Source organism: Entelurus aequoreus, linkage group LG02 (assembly GCF_033978785.1).
Source record: "Entelurus aequoreus isolate RoL-2023_Sb linkage group LG02, RoL_Eaeq_v1.1, whole genome shotgun sequence".
NCBI classification, from domain to species: Eukaryota; Metazoa; Chordata; class Actinopteri; order Syngnathiformes; family Syngnathidae; genus Entelurus; species Entelurus aequoreus.
The window spans coordinates 18,024,525-18,040,564 of record NC_084732.1 but is presented as its reverse complement, the minus strand read 5'-3'; the positions used below and the strand labels follow the sequence as shown (position 1 = coordinate 18,040,564).

General features: G+C 37.8%; 1 protein-coding gene across 1 annotated transcript in view; it reads left to right on the top strand.

The window, feature by feature from the left end:
- LOC133631290 (transcription initiation factor TFIID subunit 4) overlaps positions 1 to 16,040 on the top strand; it is a 300,647-nt gene that overhangs the window by 142,746 nt on the left and 141,861 nt on the right. The window contains exon 13 of the mRNA XM_062023471.1: positions 6,437 to 6,493. Coding sequence (XP_061879455.1) covers positions 6,437 to 6,493 — 57 coding nt within the window. The remainder of the gene's footprint in view (positions 1 to 6,436; positions 6,494 to 16,040) is intronic.

The following is a 16,040-nucleotide window of genomic DNA, read 5'->3' as shown; positions in this document are numbered from 1 at the left end:
ATCGGCAAAAAGCCAGTATCGGACATCCCTAGTACTGTCCTTTAACAAGATTCGCCGTCATAAAAATGGTTGCTGAAATGTGAGCTGATAATTGCTGCTCAATTTTTCCCCCCCTCCTGCGTTTGTTGGGGAACAGCAAGCTTATTTCTAACTCCACTAGGTGTGGACTCTGTAGAAAAGGTCAAGTCTATAAAAACTCAAATTGACCTTTTTAAAAAACTGCTGCAGAAAGGATTTGACTCGTCTTCAGTTGAACAAATGTGGAGTTTCCCGACACAATAAACACATGTGCAACAGGATATAACATGTTGTGCGTCCGGGAACTTTCTTGATCCGTAGACTTTACCCTAAAAAAAAGGTGCAAAGCTCTCCACTGACCAAGAAAGAAAGACAATTTTCAGCAAATGAAAATGCCCCGCAGCGTCCCATTTAGCGGCGAGCGAGGTTAATTTAATTAATTTTGAATGGAGCCAATGTCCCACAGTAAAGATTCTCATTGCTTCGAACCTCGTCGTTTTAATTGCGGTATTATTCTGCGAATCCTGCCATGCCCGATAATAGAAAATTCTCTGGTTGATGAACGCCCCCACCAAACCTTATAACCTCACTCTTTTGTTTAGCCTAACAGAACACACGGATAAATATCGTGTTAAAACAGGAAGCTATCAATCCCCACTTCTGTATCAGTAGACATCGCAAACACATCCTGATTGTGTTGTTCTCTCACTCTTTAAGCTACGATGATGAGCATTTAGTGCTTTTTAGGACCTTTAAGTTCAATTCTAAATGTTACAGGGAGCCTGGGGGAAAGCTTTACTAGTACAGACGAAATACGATCTCATCACCTAGTTCAGGGGTCGGCAATCCAAAACATTGAAAGAGCCATATATGACCAAAAATACAAAAAACAAGTCTGCCTGGAGCTGCAAAAAATGAAAAGCTGTATATAAGTCTTATAATGAAGGCAACACATGATGTAAGTGTCTAGCTATAATAGCCTACTATCAAAATGACTGTGTCCCAGGCTCAAGCAAATCTTTGTTGACAGAAATGTTGAAATTTAATATTCTACACATTTATACATTAAAAAACAGTAAATTAGTAACATTAGTAAATAGCATGTTAGCATTGATTAGCTTGCAGTCATGCACTGACCAAATATGCCTGATTAGCACTCCAACAAGTCAATAACATCAACAAAGCTCACCGTTGTGCATTCACACACAGTATGAAACGTTTGGTGGACAAAATGAGACGAGGGAGTGGAATATTTTACACTTAAACAAACTGTTGCGTCACAGTCCACACTATGGTGAGTTCAAGAACCGCCGAAATTAGTAGGACAAAACGATGTTCGCCAAATACTCTCATCAGTGAAACATACACACAAACATATTAAACAGTGGGCTTTTGAACAATTGGGAAGGATCATGTCATGTTAGTCCTCAAACAAAAAACATATTAAAACAAAAAATATTTTCAATACTTTTTAAAAAATGCTCCAGGGAGCCACTAGGGTGGCACTAAAGAGCTGCATGCGGCTCGAGAGCCGCGGGTTGCTGACACCCGACCTAGTTCTAGTCAACTCTTGAGCAGCAGCGTTTTTTTGGACCAGTTGGAGAGCCTTTAGCCAAATCCGTCCGGGGAATGACACCATAGTGGCCAAGTTCAGTTCAAAACATTTTTGCAGTAAATTCCTAAAAACACAAAAGTGCCCCTGTTGTACAGAGGAACTTGGACCACTGTAAAGACACTGGCGGGTCCTTGCATTGACATTTTAACCTTGCTTGTGATTTATGTAACTGAGGCATTCCTCCAGGCACCCCTTTAAGTCCTCACTATTTCGGAATGTGATCTGTGTAACTAAAGTGTTGCTGTAGCTTGTTTACTTCAGATGCAGTCAGTCGTCATTCGCTCAACTTCTTTAGTTATACGAGTGGTGTTCCTCAAGGTTCCATTTTAGGTCCTCTCTTTTTCATCGTTTGGCCCGGGAGTTCAGTAACAAAAACCTTTTTTGCAGAAGATTCCTAAAAACACTAGAGTGCTTTCTTTGACATGATCTTTGTCTTGCTTTTTTGGCAGAAGGCCCTAAAAAAACAGAAGAGCACTCCTGTAACTCTGACAAGATAAACAGACCAAAATTAAATGTCTACTGTGGAGGACGCTGGTCCTCCAGAATATACAAACTAAGACAAATAGTGAAGGGAGATAGAAGTAAGTCACCCGGTCCTTTGTTTTGTGGAAATATGAACCCCAAACCAATTTAGTTGAATATCCCTTCTCTAGACTAAATCTTAAATGATATCTTCTAAACACAGTACATTCTCTTTAAACACAAACACAAGTTGTTCCACCAGATGTTGGATTTTTAAATGTATTATGCGCTTTAAAAAATATATAATACAATAGTAATTGTCATGGTGCCACATGACATTTTGGACTTTGTTCTTTATTTTTCAGTGTTTGGTATAATTTCCTGTCCTGGCGCTTTTGTTTTGGAAGTATTTCCTGTCTCGTCACAGTAATGATATTCTAACTAAATACTTTTTTAATTCATAGAGTATGGTTAATTTTCATTGTTAATCATAAATCTGAAAGGGGCACTGCACTTGTTTTGGAATTTTGCCTATCATTCACCTTATGTAATAAGACAACAACACACATTTTTCTTTTTTTTTAAGCATTCTAATTTGTAAATAAACGCTAGCAAAAGTCAGCTAATGGTAGTCGCTCTATTCCGCCTATAAAGCACTTTAAAAAAACATCCAAAATATCCATCAATGTTTTATATTCATGCTGTAAGTATATATGTAATGTAGTAACACACATTCGTACCAACATGCAAAATGTACACTACTGTTCAAAAGTTTGGGGTCACATTGAAATGTCCTTATTTTTGAAGGAAAAGCACTGTAATTTTCAATGAAGATAACTTTAAACTAGTCTTAACTTTAAGGAAATACACTCTATACATTGCTAATGTGGTAAATGACTATTCTAGCTGCAAATGTCTGGTTTTTGGTGCAATATCTACATAGGTGTATAGAGGCCCATTTCCAGAAACTATCACTCCAGTGTTCTAATGGTAAAATGTGTTTGCTCATTGGCTCAGAAGGCTAATTGATGATTAGAAAACCCTTGTGCAATCTTGTTCACACATCTGAAAACAGTTTAGCTCGTTACAGAAGCTACAAAACTGACCTTCCTTTGAGCAGATTGAGTTTCTGGAGCATCACATTTGTGGGGTCAATTAAACGCTCAAAATAGCCAGAAAAAGAGAACTTTCATCTGAAACTCGACAGTCTATTCTTGTTCTTAGAAATGAAGGCTATTCCACAAAATTGTTTGGGTGACCCCAAACTTTTGAACGGTAGTGTATATAAGTGAGAGGCATGATTTATAATCTACAAAACCCAAAACCAGTGAAGTTAGCACGTTGTGTAAATCGTAAATAAAAACAGAATACAAAGATTTTCAAATTCTTTTCAACCTTTATTCAATTGAATAGACTGCAAAGACAAGATACTGAGAACACATTTTTTTTTTGCAAAAATCCTTAATTTAGAATTTAATGGCAGCAACACGTTGCAAAACAGTTGGCACAGGGGCATTTTTACCACTGTGTTACATGGCCTTTCCTTTTGAACAACACTCAGTAAATGTTTGGGAACTAAGAAGACAAAATTCTGAAGCTTTTCATGTAGAATTATTTCCCATTCTTGCTTGATGTACAGCTTAGGTAGGCCGTGAGTTCAAACCCCTGCCGAGTCATACCAAAGACTATAAAAATGGGACTGGCTACCAAAAGTGCCTTATTGCAGTGAAACTTGCCAAGGGACATGTAACCAAATATTAACATTGCTGTATGTATACTTTTGACCCAGCAGATTTGGTCACATTTTCAGTAGACCCATAATAAATTCATAAAAGAACCAAACTTCATCAATGTTTTTTGTGACCAACAAGTATGTGCTCCAATCACTCGTATCACTAAAAAAATAAGAGTTGTAGAAATTATTGGATTTTCAAGACAGCCATGACATTATGTTCTTTACAAGTGTATGTAAACTTTTGACCACGACTGAATACATCCATATAAACCAGACCTGGGCATTCTGCGGCACGTGGGCCACATCCGGCCATTTGTGCGTCCCTGTCCGGCCCGCGTGAGGCCAATCATAAATTACAAAATAAATTTTAAAAAGTATCTATGTTGAGTGTGCAATACAACGGTGCTGCTTTTGTTTTGAAAAGCGTTATTTGTATTACTTCCGTGTGGACGTTCAGTATGCGCGTGCGTGATTGTGAGTGAATGTGAACAGCTGCAATCACAAATTACAAAATAAAGTTGAAAGAACATCTGTCGTGCGTGCAATACAACTGTGCTGCTTTTATTTTGAACAGTGTTATTTATGGGCGTATGTCCGTGTGTAACCTGCGAGTGAAGGTGCACATGCAGCGACAAGTGATGCACGGTTTACACCCGAGACGCTAAAAAGAGAAAAGTTGATGACGAATGTCGTGTTGTCAACAAGACATGGACTGCCAAGTAACGTTCCCTCTAAGGTGCGCGCCTGCGCAATTGCGCACTGCTCAAGCGTCCTCTGCGCACAGCAAATATATGCCGCGCACCAAATCAAATCCCATCTGAATTCTAAACAAAATAAACACATTTATTCTGTGTAATTTTGCAATGCAACTTTGAGTGACAGTGACAACAAGCGGCCCTAACGGTGTTCGTCAACACCGTTCAATTGAACACCGTTCAATTATTGTAACGTCTATCGAGATGCTTAGCGGCCAGGAATTATATCGATCACTTTATTGAGCAAAACTGTTTATATTCGGACATAACCACACCAAAAACATAAGTAAAACACTTCTATCTCGAAAAACTAGTCATTTTCTGCCGTACAAACCAGGCCAAAACCAACTTGTCATCTGTCACCAACACGCATACCACTAAACCACTGGTGCATTTATGGCCACACAAAAAGTCGGACAACTCAAACACCACACAAAGTTACACTATGACTCTTCAGTCATACGTGTGCTTATTTTACTGTCATTTATTATTAATGTTAATTTATTTATATTAATCATGGAACACTGTTACTAGAGAAAGTTACAGGAATGCACACTTCATCCTATGCTTACATTTCATTGTGCAACATGAGGATGCTTAAGGGGAACTAAATGTGATCACTGAAAGGGGTACAAAGGATTTCCAAAGCAGTGCTTTTGGTATAAAGTTAAGTTAGGTTAAATGAAAGTATTATTATTATAATTAATTATTATTATTATTATTATTATTATTATTATTATTATTATTATTATTATTATTATTATTATTCATCTTACGGTATATATAAAAAATAATATTGAGCAAAATTTAATTGAAATATTGTCAATGTGGCCCTCCAGCAGTGCTCGGGTTGCTCATGCGGCCCCCGGTAAAAATTAATTGCCCACCCCTGATATAAACTATTGTTCTTTTTCAGTATGTGGAGTACAACTATGGGACATATTTAGCAAAGCACTCAAGCAATGTACTAATTCAAGATAGCTGTTGTTATGTACTCCCGTATTTATTATTTTATTATTTAATAAGTTATAAACTTATTTATAGTACATTATTTTGTGTTGTCTTTCTGTATTAGAACAAGAAAATAATCACAAGAAGTAGTTGAGTAATTGTGCTAGAATGACCTTTGAACATTTTGGTCAAACGTTTCTTCCTAAAAGGGCTTTTCTTTTCTATTTTTAAACAAGGAAAGAAGAACATAGTTTTGCTTGTTAATCCATGCAGATGATGTCCACATTGACCAAAAGAGCATCGTTCTGTGAACTTTAAGCGCCGTAATGCGTCCGTGTGGCCCTAGGTGGTCGGCCGCAATAGCCTATTTAGCGCAGCGGTGAAGGATTCCCAGGGACAAGTATCTTCACCCACATCTGCTTATTAAAATAGAAAGTGTGGTTACGCCAGGGACACACATTAACGCATGGCCACGCTGGCTCACAGTGACACTCACACAACCACTGTCACTGATACTCACCAACATCCTTCACCCTTCCTGTGTGTGCGTGTGTGTGTGCTGGCTCATGCAGAATTTTTAATAACCTCTTTTGATTAGAGTCCCCCTCCAGCGGCTTATTTAGGGCTGGATTTGGAGCGGGTTTAAAGGCCACAGCCCCCCTGGGGCGGAGCTCCATTGCACTTCTCTGAATTCAAATACGATGTCCTTGACACCTCTGTACACTGTTCCCATTTTGCACTCTTTTCTGCTGCAGCAGCAACAGATGAGCAGCGAGGCTTTGTTGGGTGAGAGGGGAGGAGGCGGTTTCTTAAAACCTGCTGTTAACCTGTGTGCACCCCACCCTCTCTCTCCCTTTTCACCCCCCCCCAATCCTCCCCACTCCCACTTTGACTCCACAGAGCCGCTCCAGGCAAGAGGACCCAGAGCAAGCTCGGCTGAAACAGAAAGCGAAGGAGGTAAGCTTTAGCGGAGATCATTACCCTTGACATTTGCCAGACTTCGGCATATTAATTTTTCATGCCTCAATACATATGTAATGCCATTTAAAGTCAAAGTTAAAAAAGTTGGAGCAATTATTCCCGCTCTTTGACGCCCGGAAAAGGGTTTCCTGCACCCCGAAAGACCACCACCACCTCCCCCAGATTAGGCCAATGGTACAGTACTTGGGTCCACTTCACTAGTGGCGAGTGTGGACGCACTGATCTGTGTCCAAGCATGGCACGTTTGGGCAAAGTAAGGCAACGAAATGCAAAACATAAAATGGCTTAGCAAAACACCTTAAATAATATTTCAAATAAAGCATAACAAATCAGAATCAGAATAGTTTTATTGCCATTGTTTAAAAACGGGTTCACAAACTAGGAATTTTTCTTGGTGGCAAACAACGTTAAATAATTGTTCCATATATTCGTCAAAGAAAGACTCTGTAAATATTTTTTTACATACCTTTAGTGTTTCCAAAGGGTGTCTCCAACACGGCAGTAAAACGGCTGATCAAACAAAATAGAAGTAATCGTCATGGACCCGCTAGCTGCGGAAATCATTAGACTTTGGTGTATTCATTATTCATGCCTCAATACATATGTAATGACATTTAAAGTCAAAGTTCAAAAAGTTTGAGCAATTATTCCCACCCTTTGACGCCCGTAAAAAAGGGTTTCCTGCACCCCGAAAGACCACCACCACCTCCCCTAGATTAGGCCAACGGTACAGTACTTGGGTCCACTTCACTAGTGGCGAGTGTGGACGCACTGATCTGTGTCCAAGCACGGCACGTTTGGGCAAAGTAAGGCAACAAAATGCAAAACATAAAACGGCTTAGCAAAACACCTTAAATAATATTTCAAATAAAGCATAACAAATCAGAATTAAGAATAGTTTTATTGCCATTGTTTGAGAACGGGTTCACAAACTAGGAATTTTTCTTGGTGGCAAACAACGTAAAATAATTGGTCCATATATTCGTCGCACCGAACTACAAGCCCCAGATATACAAAGAAAGACTCTGTAAATATTTTTTTACATACCTTTAGTGTTTCCAAAGGGTGTCTCCAACACGGCAGTAAAACGGCTGATCAAACAAAATAGAAGTAATCGTCATGGACCCGCTAGCTGCGGAAATCATTAGACTTTGGTGTATTCATTATTCATGCCTCAATACATATGTAATGACATTTAAAGTCAAAGTTAAAAAAGTTTGAGCAATTATTCCCACCCTTTGACGCCCGTAAAAAAGGGTTTCCTGCACCCCGAAAGACCACCACCACCTCCCCTAGATTAGGCCAACGGTACAGTACTTGGGTCCACTTCACTAGTGGCGAGTGTGGACGCACTGATCTGTGTCCAAGCACGGCACGTTTGGGCAAAGTAAGGCAACGAAATGCAAAACATAAAACGGCTTAGCAAAACACCTTAAATAATATTTCAAATAAAGCATAACAAATCAGAATTAAGAATAGTTTTATTGCCATTGTTTGAGAACGGGTTCACAAACTAGGAATTTTTCTTGGTGGCAAACAACGTAAAATAATTGGTCCATATATTCGTCGCACCGAACTACAAGCCCCAGATATACAAAGAAAGACTCTGTAAATATTTTTTTACATACCTTTAGTGTTTCCAAAGGGTGTCTCCAACACGGCAGTAAAACGGCTGATCAAACAAAACAGAAGTAATCGTCATGGACCCGCTAGCTGCGGAGATCATTAGACTTTGGTGTATTAATTTTTCCTGCCTCAATACATATGTAATGACATTTAAAGTCAAAGTAAAAAAAGTTTGAGCAATTATTCCCGCCCTTTGACCCACTGAAAAAAGGGTTTCCTGCACCCCGAAAGACCACCACCACCTCCCCCAGAATAAGCCAATGGTACAGTACTTGGGCCGACTTCACTAGTGGCGAGTGTGGACGCACTGATCTGTGCCCAAGCACGGCACGTTTGGGCAAAGTAAGGCAACAAAATGCAAAACATAAAACGGCTTAGCAAAAAACCTTAAATAATATTTCAAATAAAGCATAACAAATGTGAATCAGAAATCAGAATCAGAATAGTTTTATTGCCATTGTTTGAGAACGGGTTCACAAACGAGGAATTTTTCTTGGTGGCAAACAACGTAAAATAATTGGTCCATATATTTGTCAAAGAAAGACTCTGTAAATATTTTTTTACATACCTTTAGTGTTTCCAAAGGGTGTCTCCAACACGGCAGTAAAACGGCTGATCAAACAAAACAGAAGTAATCGTCATGGACCCGCTAACTGCGGAGATCATTAGACTTTGGTGTATTAATTTTTCCTGCCTCAATACATATGTAATGCCATTTAAAGTCAAAGTTAAAAAAGTTTGAGCAATTATTCCCGACCTTTGACGCACTGAAAAAAGGGTTTCCTGCACCCCGAAAGACCACCACCTCCCCCAGATTAGGCCAATGGTCCACTTCACTAGTGGCGAGTGTGGACGCACTGATCTGTGCCCAAGCACGGCACACTTCCCCCTCCTTTGGCACATTTGGGCAAAGTAAGGCAACGAAATGCAAAACATAAAACGGCTTAGCAAAACACCTTAAATAATATTTCAAATAAAACATAACAAATCACAATCAGAAATGGCAAATAACGTATAATAATTGGTCCATACATTAGTCACAGCAGACGATAAACCCCAGATATATACGTTATTTACAAAGAAATATTCTGTAAATGTTTATTTACATACATTTAGAGTTTCCAAAGGGTGTCTGCAACACGGCAGTAAAACGGCTGATCAAACAAAACAGAAGTCATCATCATGGACCCACTAGCTAGCTCTCCAACCAGCTAAACGGACTCAATAACTCTACGGTGACGTTTTGGTGGATTTACGGAGGAATTTGTGAAACTGAAACAATACAAACAGAATGCCATCCTAAGTTAATAATTCTAACAGACACTTGTAAACGTGTCAACGTATTTGCTAATGTTAACGAAGGTAACACGAACAAATATGCATGAAAACACTTCTTCAGACATCACTCATGGCACTGTCTTTGCATGTGTTTAATGCAAACTATTTGCATTATGGTCGTCAGGGAAGAAAAATCCATAAATCCGCCGCACCGTTTTATAAGCCACAGGGTTCAAAGCATAGGAAAAATGTAGCGGCTTAAAGTCCGGAATTTACGGTAGCTAGTTGGTACTTCTACATTAAACACAAGTCTCAAACAAAAACAATTAAAACCCTATGGAATTATTACAGGGGAACCGCTAATATGAGTCATCTGTTAATGTCGACCGGTCCATTGCATTCTGCTTATAACTAAACAAGGTGGATGTTGATATACACTGAAAACATCAACGCTGTCAGGTTATACTGCATTAAAACGTGCACACACGGATTTCCTGTTCAGTGCAAAGCGAGCTTCAAAATAATAGAATGCCAGTACTAACCTGGATTGAGCATGTGTTTAACTAACAAAAAGCCAAAAAGATGTATGCTTTTACAAAAGCGTTATTGACATACTGTTTATGATGGAATACAATGTCTATTTTTGGAAAGTGCAACAATGCAGACAAGCGCAACGTAAAATAATTATTATATGAATTATTATTTTGTTTTTAGAAAATTAAAGTTCCTTATTGGCTGAAGTGCAGCATTAAACTTGCAACTTGTAGCCCCATCTTGACTGAACAGTGGAGGCAAATGACTTTCTTTAAAGCAAACAGGTAAATGCTGTGTCACGTGACTGCACATCTGGCACCTTATTGGCTGTTCCTGAGAAACCATCGATTGCTTAAATCTTAAATGAGTCATATTCTGATTTTTTTCCTCTACATTTAAAATACTTCTTTGTGGTCTACATAACATGTAATGGTGGTTATTTGGTCAAAATGTTGCATAGATTATGTTTTACAGACCATTTTTGAGCTGCTTTGTGACCGTCTCTTCAGGATGCTTCGTTTTGTGGGCGGTCTTATTTACATGCCTCCACTTCGACCGCGTCTTCTCCCTACACAATACGCTACTTTGTATTAGAAATGGCAACAGCAGAAGATGCATGTACGAGCCAGTCTGCCCTACAACCAGAGAAAAAAAGGCGCTTATTGACTATGTCGGACTACAATGGCAAACTTGCGCAAAGCTCTTCGGGTAAATCCTACCATATATGGATGTATCTGCTGATGTCACACTTGGGAGTAGGAAGTTTGAAGAAAGGCACAATTGTTGTATTAATATCTCCGCCATGCCTCCACGGTTTGATTCCAAAAGTTCTTATGCAGATCCCAAATACACAAACACAGGTACCAATAAGTAAGCAAAGTTGGTTTTGTATTATAGTTCACCTTTGATTTACCGAAAGTTGACCCTGAGTTTTGAAGCAACACATTTTTCTGCACTGAATTATTTTGCACTGAATCTTCCTACGCATTTGTATTCAATTAAATTGTCAACAAAATTTGATGTACAGAAAATTTAGTTCACAAAATGTAAATGCAATAAAATCAGCTACAGTACAGGCCAAATGTTTGGACACACCTTCTCATTCACAACACAACTGATGGTCCCAACCTCATTGATAAAGCAAGAAATTCCACTTATCAAGACTGGTAAGGCACTCCTGTGAAGTAAGGCTGCAGCTAACGATTATTTTTCTATCGATTAATCTATAGATTATTTTTTCGATTAATCGGTTAATCTATAGATTATTTTTTCGATTAATCTATAGATTATTTTTCCTTTTACCGATTATTTTTTTATTCAAAATGAAGATGAAAAAATAAATGTAGGCCCGTTTTTTCAAAAGGCATGGCTTTTATTTACAAAAAAAAAAGAAGTATGGCCACTCAGTCAACATTGACAACAACATGACTAAATATTCTGTAACAATGTAAACATTTAAAACTTTTAACATTTAAAAAAATTAAAAGTAGCTTATTTGCTTTTTAATGTGCAAATATAAAAGTCAACATCCAGTGCAAATCTTAATATTCTGCAATAGTATAAGCATTTCAAAAGTAAAAGTATTGCTTATTTTGCTTTAAAATGTGCAAAAATAAAGATAAACATCCAATACAAAAAAGTGCCAATCTAAATATTCTGGAGCACTGTAAACATTAAATATTGCTTTTAAAATGTGCAAAATAAACATCCAGTCCAACACAGTACACAATAACCAATTCTACTCATTCCAGTGAGTGTCTTAACAGTTGTAATGAAGAAAGGTTAGCATGTCTACATGCTTTGCTTCTTTTCTTGTTTACAATATTCCCAGCAGCTGAAAATAGGCGCTCAGAAGGGGTCGATGTGGCTGGAACTGAGAGCTAATTAGCCTTCACCTCAAGCCAGGACTGCGAGTGAGCTGAGCTGCAGTTTAAGTTTCTAGAAGGTCAACGGGCTCATAGTGATGTTACTAGTAGTTGACTGGGTGGTGTTTATTATCATTTGGGGAGAGTCCGCTGGCTGATGCTCACCTGCTAAACACCTATCTGCTCCACGCTGAAGCGCTGACTACATGCGCTCTGAATACGCACTGCTGATTGGCTGATAATGCTTCGTGTGTACCAATCAGATGGTTGTGTGGGTGGGACAATGCTGCGTGTGTACCAATCAGATGGTTGTGTGGGTGGGACAATGCTGCGTGCTGAGACAGAGGCAGACGGAGCAAAGCAGCTTGTTAAGACTTTAGCTTTAGCTTACAAAATCGTACGGTACATCCCCGTACCGAACCGAAAGCCCCGTACCGAAACGGTTCAATACAAAACACGTACCGTTACACCCCTAGCAGATACAAATGACACATTCATGTTTTTGTGTAATGATGACAACGTATGCTCGCGCGGACGATTGACTAGTTGATGGTTTTCTTTTCAAATGTTCATTCATAGCCGTTGTGCTGCTATGATAGGCCATTTCCACTCGACACAGTGTGCATACAACAACATTATTAGGCCGTTTATTGAAATACTCCCACACTTTTGACCACTTTTGGCATGCTTTTCCCCCCTCGCTCGCACCGCTCGCATCGTCTTCTTTGATCGTCTGCTTTGCGCTTCGCCATGACGGTAGTGTGACGTCATAATGCGACGCGTCGACGCACAAAAACGGCGTCGACGTATTTACGTAACCGATGACGTCGACTACGTCGACGCGTCGTTTCAGCCTTACTGTGAAGTGAAAACCATTTCAGGTGACTACCTCTTGAAGCTCATCGAGAGAATGCCAAGAGTGTGCAAACCAGTAATCAGAGCAAAGGGTGGCTATTTTGAAGAAACTAGAATATAAAACATGTTTTCAGTTATTTCACCTTTTTTTGTTAATAAGTACATAACTCCGCATGTGTTGATGCCTTTAGTGACAATCTACAATGTAAATAGTCAACTATTTAGTCAAAAAGTCGTAATTTTTTGTAATTGTCAAAAAGTCTGGATTTTTTCAAAGTGTCAAAAAGTCTGGATTTTTTCAAAGTGACAAAAAGTCAGGATTTTGCTGTCAAAAAAGTCTGTTTTTTTTTCGAAGTGTCAAAAAGTCTGGATTTTTTCTGAGTGTCAAAAAGTCGGGATTGCTTTTGCCAAAAAGTCTGAATTTTTTCTAAGTGTCAAAAAGTTGGGATTGTTTCTGTCAAAAAGTCTGGATTTTTTCTAAGTAACAAAAAGTCTGGATGTTTTTTTGTGTCAAAAAATCTGGATTTTTGCTGTCAAAAAGTCTGGATTTTTTTAAGTGTCAAAAAGTCTGGATTTTTCTGTCAAAAAGTCTGAATTTTTTCCAAATATCAAAAAATTGGGATTTTTTTCTGTCAAAAAATCGGGATTTTTTGTAAGTGTCAAAAACTCTGGATTTTTTGTAAATGTCAAAAACTCTGGATTTTTTGTAAATGTCAAAAACGCTGGATTTTTTGTAAGTGTCAAAAACTCTGGATTTTTGTGTCAAAAACTCTGGATTTTTGTGTCAAAAACTCTGGATTTTTTCTAAGTAGCAAAAAGTCTGGATTTTTTTCTGAGTATCAAAAATTCTGGATTTTTTTCTGAGTATCAAAAAGTCTGGATTTTCTGTCAAAAAGTCTGGATTTTTTTTAAGTGTCAAAAAGTCTGGATTTTTCTGTCAAAAAGTCTGAATTTTTTCTAAGTATCAAAAAATTGGGATTTTTTCTGTCAAAAAATCGGGATTTTTTGTAAGTGTCAAAAACTCTGGATTTTTTGTAAATGTCAAAAACGCTGGATTTTTTGTAAGTGTCAAAAACTCTGGATTTTTGTGTCAAAAACTCTGGATTTTTCTGTCAAAAAATCGGGATTTTTTCTAAGTAACAAAAAGTCTGGATTTTTTTCTGAGTATCAAAAAGTCTGGATTTTTTTCCGAGTATCAAAAAGTCTGGATTTTCTGTCAAAAAGTCTGGATTTTTTTTAAGTGTCAAGAAGTCTGGATTTTTTCAAATCTGTCAAAAAATCGGGATTTTTTCTAAGTAACAAAAAGTCTGGATTTTTTTCTGGTATCAAAAAGTCTGGATTTTTTTCCGAGTATCAAAAAGTCTGGATTTTCTGTCAAAAAGTCTGGATTTTTTTTAAGTGTCAAGAAGTCTGGATTTTTTCAAAGTGTCAAAAAGTCTGGATTTTTCAAAGTGTCAAAAAGTCTGGATTTTTCAAAGTGTCAAAAAGTCGGCATTTTTTCAAAGTGTCAAAAAGTCAAGATTTTTTCCAAGTGTCAAAAAGTCTGGATTTTTTTTATAAGTGTCAAAAAGTCAGGATTTTTTGTGTCAAAAAATCAGTATTTTTTCTGTCAAAAAATTGGGATTTTTTTAAAGTGTCAAAAAGTCAGGATTTTTTTGCTCAAAAAGTTGGGATTTTTTCTAAGTGTCAAATAGTTGACTAAATTGCATTATTACAGCCATGTAGAAATGATGGCAGACGTAAGCAAGGCAAGTCATGAATGTGCCAAAGTCTTAGTGTGAGTGCGCTGCTTATCTCCACCCTTTTTTGAGCCTAGCCTATATCTTGTTCTGCATCCACTTACTTTAGAGACAGACGTGTGCGTTTTAAAACGGCATTGACTGTGCTCAGGTTAAAGAAAAGCGAGTTTACCCCCGAATAAGCGTTTCAGATGCACCAATTTATTCTCCACATGAACTTTTAAAGCTACAAAGGAGCGCAAAGACGTATTGTCTCTTGCGTGTAATAGGCTAAAGCGCCACGCTAAGCGCTTTAACGTTTTATCTCAAAACCGAAGCGTCGCTACCACGTCGCGGCATTTCAAGTCTGGTATAGGATGCATTCCCGGCGGACCCTCAGAAAGGAGACCTCTCTTCTTCTTGTTTACGCAAATAGTTCTGTCACAGCTTCGGTTTGTTTTTGTCCTTGTTTACTCCGCAGTAGCTTCTTTCCGTCAACGTGGGCAGGAGGATGAAGGGAGCGCGCTCACCTGTCGTCGTTTGTTGATGCACAACTTAGGCAGCGGATGTGGTTTTTTTAAAGTAACTTTCGGTTTTACTTTTAAAATAGTTTTTAATAGTTTTTCTCGTGCACTTTTTTCTGGCACTTTCATGGCACTGAGATCAGACATTGTATTTAAACATCACAAAACAATTGTAATAAAGTTTTTGTACTAATGTTGTACTTGGTATAAGGAAAAAGTTTTGTACCATGCTGGAGCACTTTTATTACTATCTTTATTATGATCATTCTAATGATTATTTTGGTACCGGTAACGGTACTAAAATGTATTTCAATACTTTTCCGTACTTTTTAATACTTTTTTTGATAAAGGGGACCACAAAAAAATTGCATTATTGGCTTTATTTTAACAAAAAATCTTAGGGTACATCAAACATATGTTTCTTATTGCAAGTTTGTCCTTAAATAAAATAGTGAACATACTAGACAACTTGTCTTTTATTAGTAATTAAACAAACAAAGGCTCCTAATTAGTCTGCTGACATATGCAGTAACATTTTCCATTCTATTATTTTATCAAAATTATAAAGGACAAGTAGTAGAAAATTAACTATTTATCTACTTGTTTATTTACTGTTAATATCTTCTTACTTTCTATTTTAACATGTTCTATCTACACTTCTGTTAAAATGTAATAATCACTTATTCTTCTGTTGTTTGGATGCTTTACATTAGTTTTGGATGATACCACAAATTTGGGTATCAATCCGATACCAGGATCATACATTGGTCATATTCAAAGTCCTCATGTGTCGAGGGACGTATTTCCTGAGTTTATAAACATAATATGAATTTTAAAAAAACGAAAGAAGAGTTTGTGATGCTAAAAAATATCGATCATAGTAGTATCGACTAGATACGCTCTTGTACTTTGTATCATTACAGTGGATGTTAAGTGTAGATCCACCAATGGCGTTTGTTTACATTGTGACGCCGGTGAGCTACGGTGTGTAGTGAAGCATGTTTAGCTATTCCTCGTCCTGCAAAGATGATACTTGTAAGAAACTTTCTTTATTTGTCACCATGGAGGCCATGATTAGTGATTTAGAAGTAACTAAAACACTGCCAACCGCTTCTGGACTTTA